At 36.4% G+C, this 26829-nt stretch overlaps 1 protein-coding gene across 2 annotated transcripts in view; it reads left to right on the forward strand.

Moving 5' to 3' along the window:
• TBC1D22A (TBC1 domain family member 22A) overlaps positions 1-26829 on the forward strand; it is a 186957-nt gene that overhangs the window by 90642 nt on the left and 69486 nt on the right. Inside the window, exons 10-12 of one of the 2 annotated variants that reach the window (XM_087765515.1) lie at positions 3222-3297; positions 12198-12263; positions 15771-15898. In XM_087765515.1, the coding sequence (XP_087621641.1) occupies positions 3222-3297; positions 12198-12263; positions 15771-15898 (270 nt within the window). The remainder of the gene's footprint in view (positions 1-3221; positions 3298-12197; positions 12264-15770; positions 15899-26829) is intronic. The other variant, XM_087765516.1, reaches the window with a different exon arrangement.

Here is a 26829-nt window from a genome sequence, read left to right on the forward strand (position 1 = left end):
GTAGCAGGGGAGCTGCAGGGGTGTCTTCTGTGAGAAGAGGCCCCATGTCGGACAGAGCCAGTTCCAGCCAGCTCCAAGGTGGACCTGTTGCTAGCCAAAGCTGAGCCCATCAGTGATGCTGGTGGTGCCTCTGTGATAACATACATAAGAAAGGGTAAAAAACACTGCGTAGCAGCTGTGAGAGAGAAGTGAGAACAAGTGAGAGAAATAACCCTGCAGACACCAAAGTCAGTGAAGAAGGAGGGAGAGGAGATTCCCCTGCAGCTTGTGGTGAAGACCATGGTGAGGCAGGCTGTCTTCCTGAAGCCCATGGAGGCTAACGGTGGAGCAGATATCCACTTGCAGCCTGTGGAGGACTCCATGCCGAAGCAGGTGGAGATGCCTTGATGGAAGCTGCAGCCTCTGGGCAACCCATGCTGGAGCAGGCTCCTGGCAAGACCTGTGGCCTGTGGAGAGGAGCCCACACAGGAGCAGGCTTTCTGGCAGGACATATGGCCCATGGGGAGTGGCAGAGATGGTGTTATGAACTGACCACAAGCCCCATTCCCCATCCCCCTATGCTGCTCGGAGGGGAGGAGATAGAAGAGTTGGGAGTAAAGTTGAGTCAAATTTTGAAGCTGGTATCACCAATTAAATTGTATGATAGAGGAATTAAAATCTTAACCACTGTACTTCTGTATTGCCCTGAGAAATAATTCATGAAATTAATGAGTTTGACGTGTTTTTTATTTTAACTGTGTTACTAGCCTTTTCCTCCACCTATAAGCACAAAAGGAGCAAGAATAATATATGACAGAATACTTTTGATGTTTACAAAGTCCTCACAGTTTCGCAAACTTCAGAAAGTCAATTACAAGTGTCATAGGAGGGAATATGTACAGCGTAGTGGAATTAGAAGAGAGGACTGGGGGAACCAACAAAGACCTTTCTAGTTAGATGAGTCAGCACAAGTGGAAGAGTGACTCCCAGCTGTGTTCATCTGCAGCTCAAATAACGAATGGAAAAATAAATGAATAGGCAAAAGATCAAATATAAAAGAGCAAACTTATCTGTTTTCAAATCCAAGATCGCAGTTTCGGATTGCATTTCCAGGTGTGTACAGAGTAAATGATGCTTTGAGGAAGAAAACAGTTTCATATTCACAGTTGGGACTTGCACTACCCAGGGCGAGACTAATGATTGAAGTAGTAGTGTTTTAGCTCTGTGGCTTTCAGTGTTAAATACATGAAGATACTTTTACAGAGGATCTGTTACAGATTAAACAATTGAGTACCATATTGCTGTACTTTGAGTACAGTACTGCTTCTAGAAATACCAGTTAACTTTCTTTAAATAAATAAATAAACAGTATATAAACATTTGAAAAAAAATTTAATACAGTTTTCCTTAGTTTTCTGTAAAGAAAATGAATATACCGTTTCCTAAAGATGCTATATCCTGAATATGATACATGAGTAATACATGAGTGTGTCAGACTTGTATAAAAGGTGTTGTCCTAGTCCATGGGATAGTTTCTCTGTTCCCAAAATAAGACGACAGTAGATTTGAATTCTGTGTGAGACTTTCCATTCTTTTGATTTTGATGCTTTGTTTCACTACTTAGGATGCTCATGTTCTGTTTGAGAGACAACACCAACAAGATGAAATGGTTGCCTATTTTAGTTGGTGATTCCTGTGGAAAATTCCAAAATTCAGAAAATTATCCTTGCTTCCTCATCAGCACTGTTTTGGTTTATACATTGATTTCTAATATCAAATGCTGTGAAAGTGCTACTGCTAGGCCAGTGGAGAACTTTGCTATAATTTTTTAAATAGCTACTACTGTGGTCAGTTACAAGTGATCAGGGCACGTAATAGACTTTCTGATCCTGTAAATTGCTGTTGTTGGCTGACGTACTGTAACCAACAGAATTATTAGTGTATAATTTTCCATTGTGAACTTCTAGGTTTCATACTTTCATACTGGCAGTTTTATAGAATTTGAAGATTAAATTGCAATTCAATTTCATAAACCAAATCAAAATTTAAAAAAAACAGGTAAATGTTGTCAAGAAAGTCAATATGGCCTTTTTTTTTTAATAAAAAGAAAAATGTCTTAAAATACATAAATATGAACCAATACTCATCCCTTTACTTAAGGCCAAGTTAAAATTTGAAATCAAATTAAGAAAAATTAATATTCCAACATCAGTGAAAATTTTTTTAGGATGATTTTTGGGATAGTTTCTCAGCTCTCCAATTGATTTTCATAAAGGAATTATTCAAACAGTAGCAGTTGAGACAAAAAGTCCTTCACCCTGTTTTTCTGTGTGTGTAGTGGTTACACGAAAACAATTTTACATAGCAACTTTCTTTTAAAATATATATTGGTAATTTTCTTTTCTTGAATCTCTCTGTATAGAAAACCATAACAAAATGAGTTGAGTGGAGGGATTGTCGACCAAATATTCAGAAACATTGCTGTGTATTTAAATAACAACTTTATTTAAAAACATTGATCACTTTGGGGTTTAAGTGGAGGTATCTCTCTTTCCCATTGTTTCAAACTATAGTCTATATTGTACAGCTGCAACCCAAACTAAAAAATCCAGTTAGAGTTAATACATTCAAACAAATTCATGCAAATACCCTGCTATTTTAGCTATATAGCTTGTGTGTTAGGTTTTGATTCATTATATTAACTGTAATCTTGGGTTCAGAACAGTCATGGCTCCATTGAAATACACTTTTGATTTCTTATGCTGCTGGAAGGTATTATTCTGAACTTCTACAGATCAAATTCTTATCCTGTGACTGATTAGGGTCTAAATTTTCATATTTCCTACATTATTTGTGATAAATTTTAAATTTATGAGAAAAAAATCACCTTAAAAAATCTCTAGCATGCCACATTTTGGCATTTAAGATGACAGCCTTTTAAACCTACTTAGACTTCTGCAATAAAGATGTAACTTCAGGGACACTAGATTAGCAAGTATAGAGCAATTGATGCAGCAATAGCTATAGGGTATACTGTTAGAGACAGGGACTTGAAGTAGGACTATACAATGTGATGATTTACTACTTAACTGTAGAAGCAGACCTAGGAAACATAAAAACAAAACACAAACACCTTAAGAAAACATAGAAAACTACATGGATTGAGATAAGTAATTGAAGGAAAAGAAACTTTTTTTTTTTTTTTCCCACAAACTTATGCTTGCATATGGTCTCTTCTTCAGGATAACTACACGTTTGCACAGCCAGGAATTCAAAAGAAAGTGAAAATGTTGGAAGAACTTGTTAGTCGGATTGATGGTAAGTCTTAAAAGCTAACCTAATTTCTAACTGGTGTTTCATTGAAAACGTTTAGTTAAAATGTTTGCAAGAAGTCAAGCCAACATCACTGCAGTTACCTACAATGGCGGGGTAGCATCGCCTTCTTCAGATGAGGTGCCATACTCAATCAATTTGTGGCACACTGGCCTTTGCAAGATCACTGTCGTGTATTATTTAAAAGAAAGTCACTAGAGCATGAGCCACTTTCATTACTTTTTATTAAGGCAATATAATCAAAATTCAGCGGCAAATTCTTTGCAGCAGAGTAATGACCACATACAAAATGCAGCCAGTATTCATTTCGCATTAAGCTCAATGATTGTTGTAATTCGGGCAAGACACAGTGGTTGTTTATGGTTGTCCTTCGGCACTATGTTTTGTGCCTTTGTGCATCATTTTGCTATCTGGAATGCCTGAATAATTTCTCTGTGGAATCCAATTAATTATGAACTCTGAAAATAACATCTTTAATATTACAGATAAATTACAGTGTGTGCAGGGGTAATTTTAGATTATGCTTTCATGTTTTAGCAGGGCACTTTGAAATGTTTTCTACCTTCATCCTTAAAATAATTCCCTTCATGAAATGCTGACTGTCGTATTGCTAGAACAGAGTTTAATTAAATGAAATGCAAGAGATAATGCTTGCCCATTCTAAACATACTCTCTTGATAGTTTGTTAAATTAATGAACAGAGTATTAACAAAATGTTGCCAAGCAGAACCAGGCATATATTTGCGACACTAGCCTGTGAATGATGATAGAAAAAATATTTCTTGTGTAGCTTAATACTTGATAATCTTCTTGGAAAGATTAATGCCATCTTTTCATTACACATACTGTGAGGTTTTTTTGTTCCAGTGCTTACCATAGCAGATTTTGGGTTAGCCTGCACATATTTACATTCTGAATATTTGATAAAGCTCTTTGTGCCCTTTTAGGATGTTAAAGTATTTTTAATGGTCAAAAACTAAGGGCAGGAGAAAAATGTTTACGTAATATTACACTATAAATGTAAATATATGTACAACTTTTTGTTGTAGATGCATTTTTTGTTTAAAATGGGAATGAAGATGAAAAATATAAGGAGATACTTCTGTATATAGGGTAGCAAAATATTTATATTAAAAATATTTTTAAAGCAGTGTATGTTGTTACTTCAAAAACAATCTGTTTGTAGTGTGACTTTTTGTATGTCGTTTTATGCTTATATCAATATTGGTGTTTACATTTCAATTATTTATGGAAGCAAATGATTGTATACTAAATGAAATGTGTAATTATAATGCCTATAAATAGACTTCCTGAACTTGGTCAATGAACATTTTTATAAACAAATTCTTTAACCAAGTTTTTAAAATGAAAAATACTGTCTTGATAATCAACCTGTTTTGTTTAAAAAAAATAAATAAATATAATACAATATGTTATTGTTTAGTTTCTAAGAAAGAAAGAAATGCTGAAGGCTTATTTGTACCTTCAATGCTTTAGGGGTATAGCTAAATAACTTTTCTCAATGGTTTGGTTTGGGAAGCATTATTTTTAAGACTTTACACTTAAATTAAAAAAAACCCAAACAACAAAACAAACAAACAAACAAAAAACAACCAAAAAAACCAGACAGTTGTAGCAAATAAATGTGTTTTCTCAAACTGTCCTTTACCAGTCTTTGTAACTGAAAGTAAAGTGTGAGTTCCTGATTTTTATCTGATTTAAAATAATTTTGTGAGGTCTTTATAGGACTATATGTAATAGGACATTGTTGAAGCAGTTCCACATAAAAAACTGTAATTATTTATCTTTCTAAATGTGGACCCCATTTTTTCTTCAACCTCTGCTTTTGCCTCTCTTGATCTAAGGGGCCAGGGCCAACTTAGATCAGGCTGTGTACAGTCTTGCCCTGTTGAGTTTTGAGTAACTCCAGTGATGGAGATTCTGCAACCTTCTTGGGTAAGACTCTTCAAGGGTTTGACTACAGTCATAATTTTTTTTTTTTTAAATATAAATAGAATTTTTGTTTATGGAACTGATGTCAGCTGCCTTTTTTTTTATCCCTGTGTATTTGTGAGAAGAATCTGGCTCCATCTTCTCTACACCCTCCCATTAGGTAGTTGCAGCTGTTCATAGACACTTCTTTTTAAGGCTGAACAAACCCAGTTCTGTCAACCTCCTTTCATATGTAAAGTGCTTCAGCTTCCTAACTACCTTGGTTGCCCTCCACTGGACTTGCTCTTGTATGCCAGTGTCCCAGAATTGGACATAATGCTGCAGACATGGTCTCACAAGTGGTGAATACAGAGGAAGAATCACTTCTCCTGACCTGTTGGCTTCTCTCTTGATTAGAAAGCCCAGTATACAGTTGGCCTTCCTTTCTGCAAGGGCATGCTGCTGACCTGGGTACAGCCTATTGTCCACCAGGACCCCTAAGTCCTTCTTGGCAGACCTGCTTTCCAGCCAGTTGGTGCCCAGTCAGTATTGTTGCATGAGACTATTCCATCCCCGATACAGGACGTTTGCCTCTCCTGAACTTGAGGAGGTTCCTATCAGCCATTCCTTCAGCCTGCCAGGGTCCCTCCAAATAGTAGCTCTGACTTCAACAGAGCTCCTCTCAATCTTCTATCATCCACAGACACAGAGGGTCCGCTCCATGCCATCATTAGTTGTTAATAAAGATGTTGCACAGTATTGGCCCCAGGATTGACCTCTGAGGGATGCTATTAGTAATTAGCTGTCAACTGGGCTTTGCATTGCTGATCACAACGCTTATAATACAGTGGTTTTAAAGTTTTGGATAGCAAAAGATATGTTTCTTTCAATATTCTTATGGCTGTTTCTTTCTGTGTAGAAGACTCTGCACTCACTCACTTTCTTTAGCCAGAAATATACACCAAAGTACATGTACAATTGAAATAAAGTTTTAGTTGTTAGATGGGCAATGGTGGATGTGTACTGCTGTCATTTCATAAACTTTTGGCTGCCTCAGGTAAGGGATCCTGGCCTGGCTGGCTTTTTGATGGAATCATGACATAGTTTGATTAAATTATATGTTATTGTGCTTTACTCTTTACTCCATTTCTTTTTGCTTTTGTCTTTTTATCTTTATACTGGGTCTGCTATACTGTGGCTAACGGGAACTGTATGGTTGATGTGAATTCAGTAATTTTGTTTTTAAGAAAGAAATCTTACCATCAATATTTACTATAAATATCATAAGTGCTAATTCAGGTTATTGTGAAAGAAAATAATATTCTTGTTACTACTGTGTCGCATTATTTTCTTGATGCTGGGTAACTGCACCATGAAGAGAATTTTAACATAATAAGTAGCTGCATTAGTGGATGAAGCTTGTACAGCTTGTTTGCTAATGGTAACGGGTTACCAGTGTATGAAAAGTGATGCTTGCCCTTCGGAGAGTGTTAATGTGTTATGTTAGCGATTCAAGCAACCTTCATTAACCCAGCTTTATGGATCACAGTTCCTCTCAAAGTAACTGTCCTTGTGCGTACACTGCAGAACATCGCAGTAGACTTCAAACAGCCAAACTACTCTGTTAACTTAATCATAATCTCAGTCTGCTTAAACTCTAGAAAATAATCTTGATGAATCATGTGTTCAATGGAATTTTTGAGGTTGTTAATAGAACGTGGTTATGGACCAGATGAAATTTGAAGATAAAATATTATTCAATCTCATTTATGTCCTTGTCATTCAGATTGTTCTAGGAATTATACAAAAATATTGAGAGGGAGGATCAATAGATAGCTCAATAATATAAGGAATCAGTTATAACTAATTATAATTTCTGTTTCCTGTAATCTCAGTAGAGCTTTATTGCTCTAAATCATGAACCATCTCTCACAGTTTGTAAAAGGTCACACTCACGTGGCATGCAGTCTTCCACTTTTGCTTCATTTAGGCTTGAAAGCAAAGAAACATGGTGTAGGAATGCCAAAATTAATTCAGGATTTGTGTTTCCAGAATTACAGATGTTTAGCATTTGGCTGGTTTCATGCTTGGGAGAGTCTCAGATTTTTCAGTTTACTGTAAGACATGGTAATTAGATTAGAGTTTGAGGTAACCATTTGGAGAAGGCTGAGCATTTGTAGATAAAAGTAGTCTGGCTTTTCATAAACATTGATAAAAGATGTTAAAATTGCATGGAAGTCTCTCTAAATTAGCAAGAAGGCAGTGCTAGAAAAAAAATTAGCCTGTTATAATGTTAAATTTATTTTTTATTTATGTTGGCTTCTTACTAGCATTACTATAAACTATAAAGGCAGTATTGACGACTCAACTTAGAATAAATATTCTGCATTTCTGTGAGGGTAAGTTTGGGAAGATTTTTTTTTTTCCTACATCTCTTATAGAACAGCTCCTGGGGTTTGCATCTGTGTTCTGCACACCCTGATCTGTGCTTATGTTTTCTTGTAGTTAAGTAAATTATGTGTTATTAGTGTTCCAGATTCTTTCACCAGCAATCACCAATCTTATTGTAGAGTTGGCCCTTGAATCTTGGTAACAAGAAATGGGAAAATAAGAATGCGGAAAATTATTAAAAAAAAAAAAAAGGAAAGGAAAAAGCTTGTATTGTTGCTGTATATATTTTTCCCCTTCTTTTGAAAGTGGAAGTAATGGGAAAATAAGAACATAAAGAGTGCTGCATTTTGACTTTCCCATAAGGAAGTTAATTTAGAATTCAGCTACATATTTTGAAGGTTCAGTAATATTTCAGGATTTCTCCTGTGTCCACTGTGAATGCATCTTCTGACCATCTGTTTTGGAGAATTAACTACAGATATTCTTACATATGTTGTTATAATTGGGACAATTTCTGGTTTCTTTCCATTTTAATACTGTAAAAAAAAATTAAAAATTTTTCAAGAGGAAGGTATTTTTAGTGCAAAATCAAAGTTGTTATATTCAAATTATTTTAAAGAATAATTGTTTTAATAAATACTACATAGTATTGTTGGGGAAAATATTTTTACTTATGCCTAGGTGCAGTTAAAATGTTCTTCCGCTTTTTAAAACCATGTTATATTAAGGATTTTAGAAGTCCTATTTTTTTTTTATTGCTGCCATGTTGTACATGTGTTTGTTTTGTTCACTTCAAATGAAATACAAATTAGGTAATGCGTTTTGGTTTAGTGTTCTGAACAAATTAATCTTGGCTTCACTAATCATACTTTATTTACTTATTTCTGTCTTGGGTTACAAATGTCTCAATTGGTTAGTTGTCTGCAGTTCTGTAGATAATGCCACAAGTAAGGACTTGTAATAAAGTACTTTCATGTCATGTCTTTAAATTTTTACTTTGCTTATATTTTTGCTATTTATGCACATAGAAATTTAAAATATAAATCTCTTGTATGTATTTACGTGTGTTGTGTGTATGTATGTGTAGGTCAAGTTCTTCATGAACATAGTAAATTTAAAATTTTTCATTTTTATATGTATTTTTGTTTATCCACAGTGAAGGAGGTTATTTAATTGCACCATTCTGTGTACTTCTCATGCTTTGAAATATTTGCTGTAGATGTGTCTTAAAAGGTTGGCTGATATAATTCTTAATATTTATGTATCATGTTATGGTTTCTTATTTAATTGGAGATGTTTATAAAACGTCCTTCACTAGAATAGGATTAGTGCTAGTGGAATTATTCTTTCCAATGTCTGAGTTGATTTAAGAGCTACATGTTCTTTCTGGGCTGATAAAGTATTAACTGTCCAGACTTCACTCCTCTGAATGTTGAGTTGGTGTTTGGCATTCAGCAGGTTCTCAGCCCAAGAGCTAAAGATGGCTATTCCAGTAGAACTGCCCAATGCTTCAAACACAAACGTTTCACAGTTCCGCTCAGAACTTAATTTCATATGATGAGTTAAGCCCAAAAAGTACTTAGAGAAACCTGATGAGTACTTTTGATACTTCCATGGTTTCTAAAGGACATTCAGTTTCTGTGCTGATTGAACTTTTTAAACTGCAGAGAAAAATTGCTTTGCTTTTTTGTTTAGGAAAATCTGAATCTCAAAAAGGCAGAATACCCACCAAGTCTAATATGTCTTCTTATTAAACAACTTACTAGTGATCTGTTCAATATACCATGATAGGCATAGATTAACTAATTTGTTTGGTTTTTAATTTGAATCGTGGATGTTCATACAATGAACTGATGATTAAACTGTGGTAACAGGTGACATTTGATCAATCTTCGTTATGTATTCAGTCATGCTAATGATTTTTGTAAAGTATGATTAAGGAATACTTAATTGTATGTGCAGAATTATGTTCATATTTCAATATAGTGTAAAGCATTTTACTGACACCTATAATCTTGAACTAGGATTGTATTGAAGTATCTGGAAAAGAGAGCTCTAATTGTAATAGTTGAAAAGACTGTTATTCTTTAACCATGCGGAAGCATTTTGAATTGGAAATGGAAACAGAATTTATTTAGACCTTACTGCTGTTGTTGAAAATTAGTGATTAAAATAAAGACCTTCTCTGTTGGTCCATGTTTATATGTCAGCTTGGTGCTGAAGTGATTAAAAAGCTTGTAAGCATTTCATAATTGTTTTAATTAATTTGTGCCATAAAGCTCTTTTTCATTTTAACAAAATAATCTTATTTAGCTCACTAGTAGATATTTTTTATCTGATCTTATGGTTGTAATTACTGTATTATACTTTAATCCACTCTGAAGTGCTGCTCACTGGGCATTATGATTATTTAATATCTCTTTTAAATCATGTTTTTGTGTTTTACCTTGGAGATGATATTTGTATGCAATTACAGAGTTCAAAGATCTTAGGAGGTGAGATTGATTGTAAAATCATTTGCAAATTAAAAAAAAAGGGAAGAAAAAAGACGTTTAACATGATGGGGAATTTAAAATGTGATAGGCATAAACCCTGTTATGAATACATACAGTTTGATTTAGAAGAACAGGCTACGGAAGTCCAATGAATGCCACCTGGAAGTAGAATTGTCTCATCAGACATATTTCTCAGTATTGTTTGTTGCACTCTGATTATTAAGTTCAAGTGGTACCTGGAAACACAGGATGTATTTTTAACTTTTAGCTAGAATGGTAGATCTTCCTTTATCGCTACTAACTGTTTTTCCTGATAGTTTCCTCCATTTTGCACTGGATACAACAGAATTGTTACTTGCATTTGATTCCCTGAGGCAACTAAGTCCCTCCCTGCCTGCCTGCCTGCCTGCCTGCCTGCCTCCCTCCTTTCCTCCCTCCCTTCCTTCCTTCGCTGCCAGCCCCCCCCCCCGCCCAGTATTTTCTTCTTTTGCTTTGGGATCAGCATCTTGGGGTTTTTAGTATTCTAATTCTGCAGCTGAAAACTTGCTGGATTTTTATCTTTCTTATCAATGGAGAGAAGACAAGAGGAGAAATTTGGATCACACTCACCTATTAATCAGTTTTTTTAAAAGGTGTCTGGACAGATGTTAAGTTGTATTTAATAGCAAGAGTTAATTGAGGGGAAAAAAAACCATGAATAAAACAGTGACTGAAGACACTGAGTATCTCTGAAATAATTCTTAGTTATGCATAGTAGTTCTGTCTCCGCTAGGTTCCTCCTTAAGTTTATTACCTGCCAAAGAATTTTTTGTTGTTGTTTTAAAAGACTTCTTGTCATTGTTAGATTCATATTTTCATACAGGGAACCTTCCAAAAGAGTCGTTAGAGAATTAAAAGAAAGACAGGCCCCTATGTTAATTCTACAAGAGACTTTATGTATTTCAAAATGAAATGGTTTTAAGTTTTGAAACAATGATTCTTCTGGGTGTCATGCTTACTTATTAGGTGCCTGTGCTATTATCTCTAAGTTTATAGATTATTGTTTGTTTATTTCTTTGCAATGTCAGTTGTTTTTAAAAATAACAAGGTGACTAATTAAAAAATGAAGAGAATTAGGCGGTGGAGATTCTCATCTGTAGTAGATATGAAAGTTGTTTTCTGAAACGTGTCAGTGCTTCGTGCTGTTTGCTTTCTTTGGCTTCTCTCCCATTATGTTAGTCTCTGAATGATTAGTCTGTAGTGCTTGCCTTTATTGGCATGGTCCAGAAAGAAGATAATCCTGCTAGAGTGCTGTTGGAAAACAGGAGCACTAGCATATTTCTATAGCATGTTTTCATACGTTAAGGAGCAATGCACAAACATCACTCTGCATGTAAATGGCGGTGCCAGTAAGCCTCTGTGGCAAAGGCTGGCTCATTATTTTACTGTTCATTTTGGATTGGTACCACTCTTGTAGCTAGTGTACACTCTTCAAGAAGAATTGTGTGGCTCTTCATGAGAAATACACACTTTTCTTTCTTTCAGTGAACTAAAAGGCCTATTTATCAGAGATTCTTAACTGCATTTCAGATAGTTTTTAACAATTAGTGCTTTTTATATTTACAATGAAATATGTATAAAGTATTGATAAAATGGAGTTAAAAATGAAGTGCCCAGGGTATGAAATATGAGTAAAAAATGAACTATAAAAAACTTTCAAAAGTGTCAAAACTAGGTCTAAAGGAATCTTTAAATAAAGGTCAACACCAAAAAGCTAATATTCTGAAGTAATAAATTATACAGATGGATGCAGCGGCACCATGCTGTGCCACTGTAATTTGGCAATTCATGTATAATTTTACCATTATTTCGCAGTTCCTCTTTGCTTATATCTGAATTTTCCTGGGCACTCATTCTGACAGTATCCCCCAGTCAGGACAGCAGTTAAGTTGTGCTTTAGTACAGGTTATTTCTGTCCTTACTTGTGGCTTTAGTTTGTGATTCTGTAGTCACATACAACTTTAATACTGAAATCAGTAAAACAGCATGAGAAGTTGACATTAAACATTAAGTATTTTATATGTATAGGTCCTTCTGCCATAAGAAGCATCTGTTTAAAGTGGCTAAATGCAATCATTCAAACTAATATATCCAATAAGTGCATTTATTAAATTATAAATAGTTATAAATGCTTTTTATGTACAAAATACCTATTTTTGGCAGTATGCTACTTTGGAATGCATCTGTATAATGTATTTTATTCTTTAATCGGAAGACTTGCTTCACCAAAATTTTATATATAGGTTTATTGAAAGTATTGGGAAACTTATTAAATGTAATTCTTCTTTCATTTGAATTTTGATAAAAGAACTATCTTTTATATAATAATTTTACTATCAGAAACTGCTATAGAAGTATTTTTTATAAAATACTTGAAGTCTGAAAGCTGACAGTAATTATATATCTTGCTTGTTCATTGCACACACGTACTTATTTTCATTGAAATGGAAAATTTAAATTTAGATTATGGCTGTCCAAATTACCTTTATCAGCAAAATAGCCTCTACTCACGATTACTTGCAAAGTAGAAAGAATTAGCTTTTTTTAGTCAATGCATCTTCTATTCCAGTCTTCCATCAAATTGTATATAATGCACAGAGTTTGGAGTCTGTTTTTCAAGTTGTTTAGACTAGAAAGCAACTTTCAAGAAATTCATTATGCTTGTTAACAACTGTAGTTGAAATATCACAACTGGCACAATTTATTGTTCTTCATTACTTTCAGTGGCTGCAAGCAACCAAATGAAATTTGTTTCTGCTGTGTGAAGAACAAAAATGTTTGTAAGTTAGTAACTTCAGTTAGAAATAAAACTGACTTTTTTGCATCCTGCTTGATGTAGTGGATTATCTAATTATAATAGTTTGCAATATAGGTATCTAAATGTGACATTTAAAAAATAAATTTAACATAGTATCTCACTTCAGTATATTTAACTTGCAGCTAAATTTGCCTAGAGCAAAGGCAGACACATGGTAGTAATTCTGTACTTGTCCTGAATAACTAACCTAATAACGGTGCGGTGGGTGAAGTACTGTCTGAAGGGCAGGACTCTGTTGTGGTGAATGGGGCTACATCTGGCTGGTGACCGGCCACCAGTGGTGTTCCTCAGGGTTCAGTTCTAGGGCTGGTTCCATTCAATATTTTTATCACTGATGTGGATGCAGGAGTTGAATGCACCATTAGCAAGTTTGCTGATGGTGCCAAACTGGGAGGTGCTGTTGACTCTCTTGAGGGACAAGAGGCCTTGGAGAGGGATCTGGATAGATTGGAACATTGGGCAATCATCAATGATTTATTTAACATTTGAAAATTTAACAAGTCAAAACGCTGGATTCTGCACCTGGGATGAAGTAAGGCCCAAGTATAGCTTGGGAGAGGAGTGGCTGGAGAGCAGCCCTGCAGAAAGGGGTCTGGGGGTGCTGGTTGGCAGCAGGCTCAATGTGAGTCAGCAGTGTGCCCTGGCAGCCAAGAGGGCAAACGGCATCCTGGGGTGCATCAAACACAGCATAACTAGCTGGTCAAAAGAGGTGATTATTGCGTGTTGTTGTGTCCTCACCTGGTGTACTGTGTGCAGTTCTGAGCCCCACAATTTAAGAGGGATGTGAAGGTCCTTGAATGCGTGCAGAGGAAGGCAACAAAGCAGTTGAAAGGGCTGGAAGGAATGTCCTATGGGGAGCAGCTAAGGACTCTGGGTTTGTCTAGTTTGGAGGAAAGGAGGCTGAGGGGCAACCTCATTGCTCTGTACAGCTTCCTGAGGAGAAGTGGAGAGGGAGATGCTGATCTCTTCTCCCTGGTATCCAGTGGGAATGGTTCAAAGCTGCAGGAACCAAACATCCTCCTATCACCTTCACACCCTTCTTTCCCAGGCTTTCTGCAAAACTCATCAGCTGCCCCAGCTGGGAGAGAGACAACAGTCACTGTCAAGGCTAGTTCAGAGTTCTGCATAAAGGGAGCAACCTGTGCAAGTGCAACGAGTATCTAGCCAGCACTCCAAACAAATCTAGGTCACTTTTTTTTAAATAATCAACAAATGAGCTTTATAAAAGTTGTGGAATTCTGCACAGTGGAGACTTTTATTCCTCTGTAAAATGCTGATGAAGCAAGCCCTCAGCTTGAAAAGTTATTGGAAGGAGAAGACAGATGTGGTAACCACGTGTGCGCTGCAGCCTTAGAAAAACAGGCTTAAAAATGAAACAAGGCAATTTATATGTAGAAGTCCACATTTTGAAGACAATATAAACTTCAGAAGGCTCTGTATTTTCATTTTCCACACAGAAGCCTTGCATGCCTCTAACTTCTAAGCAGTTAGAATAGATAATCCCTCTCCCTCTCTGTCATTATGCTTACAGGAAAATCACTACAGCATTACCACTGTATATTGTGCTCCATATTGTCGATATTTCTGAAATTACATAATTACATGAGAACTTTGTGATGGACTTTCCACTACCATAATAGCCTTGGCCTTCCAGCCTCAAGACCCTGTGACTAATCTTCTTATTTCCTCTTTTTTGTTCTTTTAGTATTTTAGTGCCTTTCTAGATCTTTCTGAGAAATGTGAAATTTGTAAGATGAGCATGTACTCATTGTTTTAGCTGATAATACACCTCTGTGAATGTGGATGAAGGATGATCTGGGTAGCAAAATCTCCCAATAATGTATTTGTATAAAGACAGACAGTAGGAATGTCTTATTTAGGTTTTAACAAAGACTTCTTATCATAAATTTATCCAAAATAAGACATTAGCATTTCTGCAGTATTTGTCATTTGCACCCTGCTAATGTCATACTTGAGCCTGTGTAGCTAAAACCTGTTAACAGAATGTCTGTGATCCTTTTTGGGGGAAATTCTGGTAAATATATAAAAGCCGTGTAGTAGATTAGTTCTATTAGCTCTAGCAATAACCCATGCAAGTGATTATCGCAGCTTTCAAATAGTAAACACGCTACAATAAACACAGTGTGTATGAGTACTGCTTTAGAAACTGTTGATTCGTAATGGGTTTTATTTGTATTTATTTGTTATACTAAGAAATGATTTAGGCTGCAAATTACTTAAATTTGCTCACTGTATTTCCTACACATTAATCTCACTTTTTTTTTTATCTCAAGTGAATGCAACCTTTACATTTACTTTCCTTATATTTCTTTGCCTTATTAATTTAATGTCGTCTTCTTTTTATTACCAACACTTTATTTTTGGAATCCCTTATGTTATTTGCAAGCCTTCTTCCTTGTAGTCTTGCCCCAAATAATTAGTAGACTAAGAAATTAGTGAGGGTATATGTATCTAATCATTTCACTTTGTAACTTTGTATGTTTTTTGTGGTATATTGTAAAGCTCTGACCTGAATCTTTTCTTAAGATAGCACAACTGAGAGCAGTTGTTTAAGCCATCTAGAGGCAGAAGAATAAATCCAATATAATGTTTAACTAGTCGTTTCTATTTTGGGGATTTTCATTCAGTTGTAAGAGTTTGCATAAACAACTACATTTTATTTGCTTGGGATTGGAGGAGTATTTTATTTTTTCAAACAGTGCATTTGATAATTAAGGACTTCAGAAAAGTTGCAGTAAAATGTCTGTTTATTCTGTCTTCAGAACAAGTTCATAGGCACTTGGATCAGCATGAAGTGAAATACTTGCAATTTGCTTTCCGTTGGATGAATAACTTGCTGATGAGAGAAGTCCCTTTACGGTGTACCATCAGGTTATGGGACACATACCAAGTAAGTACTCTTTTAAACCTCCATAACTCTGATAGTGTGTTTTGGACATGCCAGTATGTTCGTGTGTGTTTTTTCTTGAAACTTTTGTTTTAGTGTCATCTGAGAATCATCATAATAAGAGAAAAAGCCTTCAGTGATCATTGCCACTTAGAAACATTTAATGTCTTCAGTATTCTTGCCCTTCAAAACCAAGCACTTGATGTCATGATAATTTATAGTAGTAAAATGAACACTCACTCAAAGCATGAGTTAGTGTCAATACTCCGTTCTCTCTCTTCAGGGAAGCAAAACATTGAATTGTGCTTAATCAATGCCCTCCATCGATTCTGAGTTCCAGGCTTCTTACTGCCTGTCTGCTTAACTACTTAATCCAATACTAGCTTCCAGTCTCCAGTTCTCAGCATTCATCCTTCTGTCATGTCTTCTGTCTTATTGTTTGTCCAGACAAAACTCCTTATGTTACTGGCCTCTAGTTGAGGTAATTATTTTTCCTCAATAATTATTTCCTGACTGTCAAGTGAAGGAATTGATATCAGAGAAAAACTATTTACCTGGTCTTAGTTCTGTTACTTGACGTTCCAGTAGCTTCTGGTTGCAATTTTTAACTGTACTTAAACAATATGCTCTTATCTACTATCTTTGTTGTTGAAGTTAACGGGAAAAAAGAAAAGGAGACAAATTAAAAATATTTTAAATTCCCTAAGAATTTTCAACTGAATTAATTTAGTAAATATGGGAATAACTCATAATTTATAATGTTTCATAAAAAGACTTAACATCTTTAAATATCAGTGTATTTACAACTGCTCGTTATGTAGCAATGTTTAGTTAGTTTTATAGACTTTAATGTAAAAATGTCCACTTAGACCATCTATTCAGACCTCTAACAGAGGGTTAAGAATTGCTTGCTATTCATTTAATGAGTCCACTAAGTTGTTTCAGTGAAGTACATTTTGTAGAATGGTATCCAAATCTGATAAGAAAATGTTAAGAAATGACGGATCTATCACTTCAACTGTTAATCTGTCCTAAGAGGTGGTATCCTTGCAGTTTTTATTTGGTTGTTCATCTTCAACAAATTTCTGAATTGAATTTGGCTATTGCTTCCATCTGGGGTCCTTTTACCTCCTTTGTCTCATTATAACACCTCTTATTCATTTGAATATCTGTTATTACCTGACATTTTCTTCCAGTGGAAAATACTTATTCTTTATAAGATCTTTCTGATAAACTGAAAGAGTGAGCTATTTAAATGTTTCACTGCAGCAAATTTCTCTCGTTTTGAATATTTTTTGTTGCTATCGCTGCAGCATTTCTAACTCCTGAAGGTTTTTTTACCATGCTAACTCTAGCACTGCATTTGGTATTCGATGGTTAGTCTCATCCATGTGCTAAAAGGATGTAAAAGCTCTTCCTTAATACAGCTAACCGCCCATGTGTGTCCAAGGAATAGCACGTTTTGCCAAAACTTCACTGTGAGCTCATCTGTGAGCTATGATTCTGTGATAATGTTGAGAAATTTCCTTTGAAGACCAAGCGTGTGAGTATTTCTCAAACTAACTGTTGCCATGCTGAAAGGACAGCATTTCTCATTGCTAGTCCATAGGCACCTGTCCGGTTGCACTTCAATGAGATCTTTGTCCATAATAAGTGGTTCTGATTATTTAATTCTGATTTTGAGCAAATTCTGCTGTATTACAGTAGTACTCTATAATATTTAAAAGCTTAATACTTATGTATTTACATGGGATTTCCAAGTGTATCTTTTAAGTGAAAGTTCCTTATACCTAAATACCTAAATGGGATTCTTATACCTAAGTGGGATTATTTTTGTATATTAAACATGCTTAAGGAGTAATTCTGTGTTTTGACTCAGCAGGCGTAGCAGATCTGTACTGTTTTCCAGGTTTTGTTATTTAGCAGACTGTTCCATGTGGACTTCTTGGTGAATACTGTATTTAAAACCAGTAAGGGTATCTTAATGTAGACAGTCACCTATACTGCCAACCCTTTTTTTGAAACAACCTCAAGCATTTCCACAAGTTGCCTATCAGATTTCAGTTGTGCTTATACCAAATTTATTATCAACCTATAATATGGATCTTATCAACCTGATAATATGGATAATAAATGCAGTGAACCTACAAGAGCCGGTAAAGTTTGTGCAAAGTTTTTGCTAAAGTGTTAAGCAATAACATTCTACATTTTTACACAAATAACTTGTCACTAAGCCATTCTGTTGGATATGATTTCCAACTTAATCATTTACACCTGTATCAGCAGTGCTGCTTTCCAAATGGAAAACACACTTTAGAGATGGAATTTGTTCAGTTAGTTTTAGCTTCTGATTCATATTTTTAACGTGAAAGCCAGCTATAGGCCAAAATGTCATTTAGAGATACATTGGTAAAGAAGTTTTTCAGAGGGTCTAGCTATGGATGGACCTGTGATGTTGGATTTGAGAGATGTAAAATTAGTAAAGGCAGAAATATAATACAGGATCTTATTTTTGAAAGAAATTTAATTTTCCAGTTATAGATGGAAGGACCAATCCTACTAATAATTTTAAGGGCCTGGATAGATGCTTAACTGCTTTTCTCACTGTACTCAAAGGCTGATGATGCTGTTGCCAGGCTTGCTTTTGCTACCTCATGTGTCCTAAAGCAGGAAAGTAAGAAAACATGGGGATTCTCCTTAGATTTCCACACCTCTGCCTTCTGCTATTTTAGTGGCTACTCAGGATGTGCATATACTGACTTTTTCCCCTTGGTATACTTGAACTACTGTAAACAGACATGCCTTTAACTGCAGTATGAGTTCAGAGGGAAGGTGAGCTAATCATGTTGCAATTTAATATTAGCCACAGCATGGAATACAGGCATCCCTGCACTGCTGATGTGAGGGCTTTTGCTCAGACTCTACCTACCTTACGGCTCTCGGGAAGGGATGGGGCATTTTGCAAGGCACCGTTTACAGGCACCTCTAGTCCCAGTGCATGGCATGATTCGGGAATGGCATAGGAGTGGTGCCAGAGGAGGGTCAGGATAGGTGGGACAGTCAGATCCTTCATGTGGAAGGAATGGGAAGACAGGCGGGACTGTTGGATTCCTTCATGTCTGCACCGGGAGTACGTTCTGGCTCCCCCATTTCCTGCAGCAATCCAGGGTGATGGTGGATGGCCTTCCTCCCCTCCCAAGGATTAGAGAATATTGGCCTCTCTTGAAAGAGAGGATTCTGCTGATGATGATTTCACAGAAAAACCCATTTTGTCTGCTTTGTCTTCCTCTCTCCCCATCGAAGCTGAAATAATGCCTTGTCTCACTGAGCTGCACGTTTTCCTCTGTTTGCAGTGGAAAGATAAATATTGTGCTGTCTCCAGCTTAACTTCCAGATTGATCATTCTCAGAGCAGGCCCCATTTTCTCATGAACTGCAACAGGGTTTTTTTCAGGGGAATGACAGCACACTTAAATAGTCTGCTGTTATGTATTTTCTAGTACGATAGGTAACTGTTGTTGTCTTGGAGTTGTTAGAACCGCATTCCGTTTCTCGAAATTTGTTGCAGTTCTTCCATTGACTTCGGTGAGAATAGGATTGGACACTTAAATGGTGTCCATCTCTGTCTCAGTATGTACGGTAGCAAGGTACTCTAGCTGGTGTCGTATTTTCTGTCTAGTTTAATTTAGGATTAATCAGTCATTTGTTAGGCTCTGTGAAGTAAATCATTGAACGTATAATCCAAAATACCTGTATCTGAGCTAGTTAAAGTTGAGGGAAAGAGAAATTTGGAAACGTTCCCAAATCCTCACTTCAGTAAATACTCTGGTATTCTGTAACTATATCTATGAAATCCACTAAAATATATCACTGTCTTCTGTAGCAGAACTTTGTAAAGTAGAAAAATTAAAGACATTATGCATCTTGCTTACAAAGGATATGCTGTGAGAGCTGCTTTGCCATAAACATTTAGTTTGGTTTATTCTTTAACCTGAATTGAATTTTAATGAGAGTGGATTATCCCACTTTTTCACTTGATTCGGGCTTTGCTATTATTGTTTTGTTTTTTTTTTTTTTAAAGGTAAATGCTGTATATACCTTGTAAATTCTTTCAAAATAGAATTTTCTTGTTACGTTACACCTAAGGCACTCAAATTTTAAATCTGTAGAACTGATTAATATGAATGCTGATAGACTTTGTCAAGTGAGAAAGATTCCACAAACCAAAACAATGTAAGACCTCAGTTTTATCTTTTTATTGTCTCTTGCCTTTTTATCTTACAGTTTGTCATCTTTTTTGGCATAAAGGATTTGCAAAATGAGATAGCATGATGTCTGAATTATTCAGGATATATGTGTTTAACATATTTCTATGGACTTATGAAATGCAAGTTAGTTTTATATTTGTTCCTTGCCAGAGGGGCATTTTGACACTAATTTAAAGATTGCTCTGTGTCTTTGAAACTGACTTTTGTTGGCTTCTAACTCTGAGTTAAAAGATTCAACATATTGTATTAGAAATGGTGGGGATATCTCCATGCTCAGTGTCTGTGCTTTTCTACTCTAGATAAATATTTTAAAAGTTTACCACCAAAACCTCAGAAAATATCCTTGCTTCAGTTGAAGACATTTTATTGAAGTTTGCATCAAGTTTTTATTTTGGTTTATTTTATTTCTTAAAATGTGTGTTGTCCTTGAGACACTTTTAAGATCCACTGTGTTTATGTGGCTGCATACGTCTCTGTTGGCGGGGGGAGGAAGCAATGCCATTACAGTGATGGCATCCATTCTAAACTCTTCATCCTTGACTAGAAATGGCACTACAGGTATTGAATGTCAGTGGTTATATGCCAATACTTAGAGCAGAAGAGTGTTTAGTTTTACCTATCAGTATTTTTAAACTGCTTAAATATTGAGTTCAAAACTACATTTGATTTCTGGGCAGTTTGGAGCTGGAAGGAGGTATTTAACAATGCCATCAAATCATCCCAATACAAGATAACATGGTGTTATACTGACTGCTGTTTTAAATAGGATAAGAATTTTAATTGGCATATAAGTACTTCATTTTATTTATTTTTCATGTAGAATGGAGTGTATGCGTTTTTCATTACAGTGTTTTCCTTCTGATCTGATGTTCTTACATAAATTACCTTTTTGTGCTGTCTTTTGTGCAGTGATTTCTCTGTGTAAGTAACTCGGTAGTAGTGCATAATTAGCAGGAGAGACTGACACAAGTTCCGTAGCCAAAAACTTGCTCAGAAAAAAAAAAAAAAAGAAAATGAAAAAAATTGTAGCAGCTATGTATATTAGTTTTCAGTTTTAAATACATGGTGGCAAGTGCCCTGTGAATGTTTAGAGTTCAAGTGTACAGCCTAATATTTGCTCCTGCCAGGAAGCCTTTTTGTTTAGTACCACTTAGCTGACTGCTGCATTGCCAGCTCACCAGTAGGCTGATGTAGTTGAAATGAGTCACGCACTCGGACTCATTGGATACACCGCAAAGCAGGCAGGTGAGATAGGTACTGTTTACAGTGCCCTGGTGTCCTACTGTACAGCTTTACGCTGTTCTTCTGTGAGGAAGACTTTGGTGTTACCAAGATATCTTAAGGCTTATCATGGAAAATAAATGCAAATTAAAAGGTATAATCCTACCATGTAAAATGCAAAACAGTTATGAAGATTTAGAAAAGGTATAGGAAAAAGCAAATAATAACACTGATAGAATTTGACAACACTGGTGAGTTGATTTACTGTCTCGCTGCTGAAATGGGTTTTTCTCTTAGTTCCTGTTACCCCTTGCTCCTTGGTAGTATCTGTTAGTTTTGTTCAGATTAGCCCAGTGAGGGGGCTGATGAGTACCACAGCCACTGCAAGGGAGAGATGATGAGAGAGCAGAGCTAGGATTTGAACCCTAGTGTTAAATCAGAATGATTGCTTGTCCTTTTCCAGCTTATTTGCTGTCTTTTCCTAAGAAGATTTTCCTTCTTCATAGATAGCACATTTCTCAGGTTGCATCTGTTAGACAAAATTCAATAGAGAGTGCCCATTGCTGGTGGAACCTACTGGCTTATGCCTCTCTTCCTGAAGTCCTACAGGTGGATCCAGAAAAATGTATTTTTTCCTCCTTGAAATGTAATCTTTCTTCTTCATCCAGGAGACTGATGCTTCCTTTGCTCAAAATAAACATTAATGCATTTTTCTGGAAAATGTAAGTGTGTCTTCATTAGACCAAGTATCATCACATGTACTTGACCAGCCATTTATATCCTTTCCTTTCCTTCAAGGAGGGATGAAGTTTATTTTCCCTCTCTTTGACTTAGTGTTCGTTTTTATTGTCATGTGTCTCATGTTGGACCTCTTACACTCTATTGACCAATACGGTAACAGACATCTTTTTTTCTCATTTATTTGTTGGTATCATTTATGTAGCTCATTACTAGCTTTTGATCAAGGGGATTTTGTTTAAAAGCTGACATCTGATGTAAATGTTTTTAATGTTTTTAATAAACAAAATTGATATGATTTTCCAGAAGTGCTGAGGACCCAAAAATCTTATTGAAGGTCATGAAAAACGTGTGCAGAAGCACAGGTTTACTCTTTATCCAAATGGAACAGTAGAGGTCTAACTCTAGGGACATATTCAAATAAAAGTTTGGTTACAGAAATTGTAACACCACCGCCTCCCACCCAAAAGAAAAAAAAAAAAAGAGAGAGAGAAAAGAGAGGGGAAAAGGTTACATGTAATAATGGTATTTGTCTGGCTTGTCTGGCTGCCAGTCATTGAAATTTAAGAAATGTTCAAAAACACAGTCAGTTTTTTTTCTGTGTTTCCATTTTTTACATAGACTCAATCACAGATTTTGATTCCCTGAACACCAGAATGATTTAAGTTTGTCTTTCAGTAGAGTTGTCTTGTGGTTAGTATTTATTTAAAAAAAAATAAAATCAATTAAAGTTGAAACAGGAGTGCATTTCTCAACAGACACCAGAGAATCTGTACAAGAAAGATATTATTACTACTCTGGTCTCAATCAAAACCTTAAGCCACCTGAGACAAGAGACTCAAAATACATTTACTGAAAGCAGATTTAATTTTTCATGGCCAGGAATATTTCTCTTTTTATGGCAATTCTAACATCTCTCTTCCATATTGAGTCCGTGATATTAAGTAGACAATTGTTGTCATCCTTTTCTTCAGCAGGAGCATAAGACCTCTCACTGTCCCAGTGGTCTGGTCTTTTTTCTTTTGTTATACAAAGCATGGTTTGGACTATAAAGATCCTTGAACCAGGTTAGGTTAACTGGACAACAACAAACATTTAGAGTGAGAGGAAAAGAGTGGGGAAGGTACAGTTTGATATACCCTCCCATCTTCTACTACTCAGAAGCTTTAATCTATCAGTATCTGCTATACAGGTTTTTTTTTTTAAATGCCCATTGATTATTATTAAATATGTATCTAATTGTTTTAAAATATACTATTTAGAACATCCTGTGGCAATGGTTTTTTGCAATTTCTTTATGCAGTGTGAAAAGAAATTCTCCTCCTTTGATTTAACAAAAGATCCTTTTGAATTCACTTCCGCTTATTTCTTTGATTATGAGAAACTGTATCAAATCATTCTTTATTCACTTTTTCCCCATCACGTGTTTCAACTGTTTTCTATCTCTTTATGCAATCACTCCTTTTCCAAGCTGAAAATATCTGTACTCATAGAAGCCATGTTACTCACTTTTTGTGCTTGTCTTTCTTCTCTGTAGTCTTTATAATTTTACTATACATTTTTTCTGTCACATACTAAATGGAAACTTCAAGAGATGAGCACACCATAGATTGCTAGAGTGAGATGAGGTTGCTTCTATTTCTTTATTTCTGTATTTATAATTTGTCATGGCTTTTCTCCTGTTGAATATGAGTGCTTTCAAGTAATTGTTCATAGTTAGTCCAGCTTGTCTGACTTAGTGGTTAATGTCAAGGACAACATAGAATCATAGAATCGTTAAGGTTGGAAAAGACCCTTAAGATCATCAAGTCCAACCGTTAACCTAGCACTGCCAAGTCCACCATTAAACCATGTCCTCAAGCACCACGTCTACCCTTCTTTTAAATACCTCCAGGGATGAAGACTCAACCACTTCCCTCGCAGCCTGTTCCAGTGTCTGACTACCCTTTCGGAGAAGAAGTTTTTCCTAATACCCAACTAAACTTCCCCTGGCGCAACTTGAGGCCGTTTCCTCTCATCCTATTGCTTGTTACTTGGGAGAAGAGACTGACCCCCGCCTCACTACAACCTCCTTGCAGGTAGTTGTAGAGAGCAATAAGGTCTCCCCTCAGCCTCCTCTTCTCCAGACTAAACAACCCCAGCTCCCTCAGCTGCTCCTCATTAAGACTTGTGCTCTAGACCCTTCACCAACTTCGTTGCCCTTCTTTGGACATGCTCCAGCACCTCAATATCCTTCTTGTAGTGAGAGGCCCAAAACTGAACACAGTACTCGAGGTATGGCCTCACCAGTGCTGAGTACAGGGGCACTATCACCTCCCTGGTCCTGCTGGCCACACTGTTCCTGATACAAGCCAGGATGCCATTGGCCGCCTTGGCCACCTGAGCACACTGCTGGCTCATGGTCAGGCGGCTGTCGACCAACACCCCCAGGTCCTTTTCAGCCAAGCAGCTCTCCAGCCACTCTTCCCCAATCCTGTTGCATTGCATGGGGTTGTTGTGACCCAAGTGCAGGACCCAGCACTGAGCCTTGTTGAATCTCATACAGTTGGCCCAGGCCCAATGATCCAGCCTGTCCAGGTCCCTCTGCAGGGCCTTCCCACCCTCCAGCAGATCGACACTTCCACCCAACTTGGTGTCATCTGCAAACTTACTGAGGGTGCACTCAATCCCCTCATCCAGATCGTTGATAAAGATACTGAACCAGGCCGGCCCCAGCACGGAGCAGGTATGTATGCTTTGCAGTGTTTTTCCCTCTGTGTGTATATCCAGACTGAATTTCACTTGCCATTTGGTTATTCAGTGACATGACAGCTCTCTGCAACTTTTTGCAGCCAGCTTTATTTTTTACCAGTAGAAGCTATCCTGAATAATTTTGCATCTCTACCAAACTATTTTTTTTCAAGACCACTTAGCAATTTAGTGAGCAATACGGATCCTATTCTGTTATTTTTGTCCTTTTAATTCGTGAACACTTTCTCTCTTGTTTGACAGCAGCTTAATTTTAGAGTCTTGCTTAGTGACCTTGTTAAAAGTGTATGGACATCTGAATATTTAATATCCAATTACTAACACATGGGTAGGATCATGTCTTTAAGATTTCTAGGCATTTGTCAATTTGATTGAAACTGGACAGTGGGTTAAATGTTTCTGGAGTAGGGGAGACAGATGTAGTGGGATATAACCTTTCCTGCCCAGACATAAAATATGAAAGTTTAGGAAATAAAGGTAAAAATACTGTGTGACTTGGTAGTGAGTCTACTTGTCCACCTGCCATGTACCGTCAGAGAAACCAGCTCCTGGATTCAAAAGCCTCAGTGACCTCTGGAGCCTGTACTCAGGTCATGCCTCTCCCTTTGATTCTGCCACCTCTTGTTTTCTCTTGGGGACTTGTTTTTTTTCAGCTTCCTACATGAGAGCTGGAATTCGCCATCCTGCTGTCTACTGAACCCAGCCTTGATCTCACCCACTTTCACTATAATGCAAGAACACCTTTTCACATTGTTTTCTTTAAAAGTAAATCTAAAAGTATGATTTAAATCAAATTTAATTCTTGGACACCATAGGAGGATGTCAACACGAGAGCAGGACTTTTACTTGCAAGACTAGCATTCTAAACATGTTCCTGTTTAAACAAAACATACTTATTCTAACTCTGCATTTCTTTGGAAGTTTCTAGACTTTTTTTGTGTTCAGCAAGTCAATATTTTCCCTCATGTCAGTAGACTCCTGATACATAAAGCTTCCTTTCAGCTTGAACAATTGAAAAGTTTTTATACTTTTCAAATCTTTGTCAGGCAACTGACTGTCATCACCTTCTACTGCATGGATACTTACCTTCTGGGATAACTTCGTTGCCAAGGCAACCTCCCATTGACAAGAGTTGTGCTCATTAGGGCTTTATTGTGGCAGGCAATTATATTTCAGTGGTATAGCCCTGAAGTCAGTGACCTCTTATTGTTTATCTTGTGCTAACCGCAATCTGATATAGCATAAAACTCAAAGAAAAGAAGGTAAGAATGTTAGTCAAAAAAAGAAAGAACTGGATTGCTTTATCTTGAACTGTATATGTAACTTTATGTTCAGTCTTTAACGTGCGTAAGGATTATGTACGCAATGGAGAAAACCCAAGTGTATTAAATAATAATTCAGCTTTTCAATGTGACCTTAAAATACGCTCATTCACATTTATATAAGCTCTCATGTTTTCTCCTAGAAAAGAAGAAAGCCAGATGCTATTTGTAGAATTATAATGATGTATATATATGATTGGTCCTCTTCTGTTGATATCCAGGTCTAGTTTGTTACCTGTTCCTATTTATTTTGTAGTTTCTTATTGAGAGAGAGGGTTCCCAAATTCCCAGTGAAAGCAGACTAAGTGGGTCCTGATTTTGAGCTGGATCACAGTCTTGCACAGAGCAGTATACACATTCAGATCCCAAACTGTGGTCTGCAGTTATATATCCTCACCTTCCCCCCTCCCTGTCTTGTATGTTTTGCCTCGACAAGGATTTAAAAAAAAATGTTAACTTTCTTCCTCCATCAAATAAAATCAGCTTTATACCTATGCCAGCCCTTTAGCTCTCCTAATTGGGATTTTAGCCATGTCCCTTAATACATCTCATGTGCTTAGCCCTGTCTTTATTTTCACATTCTGTCTTGGCCTTGCAGGAAGAATTAGGCTTGGCACTTTCTGTATCTCTGCTGGAAT

This window comes from Nipponia nippon, unplaced genomic scaffold, assembly GCF_047370975.1.
Source record: "Nipponia nippon isolate SJK-2023a ecotype South Korea unplaced genomic scaffold, ASM4737097v1 scaffold_3, whole genome shotgun sequence".
Taxonomy (NCBI): domain Eukaryota; kingdom Metazoa; phylum Chordata; class Aves; order Pelecaniformes; family Threskiornithidae; genus Nipponia; species Nipponia nippon.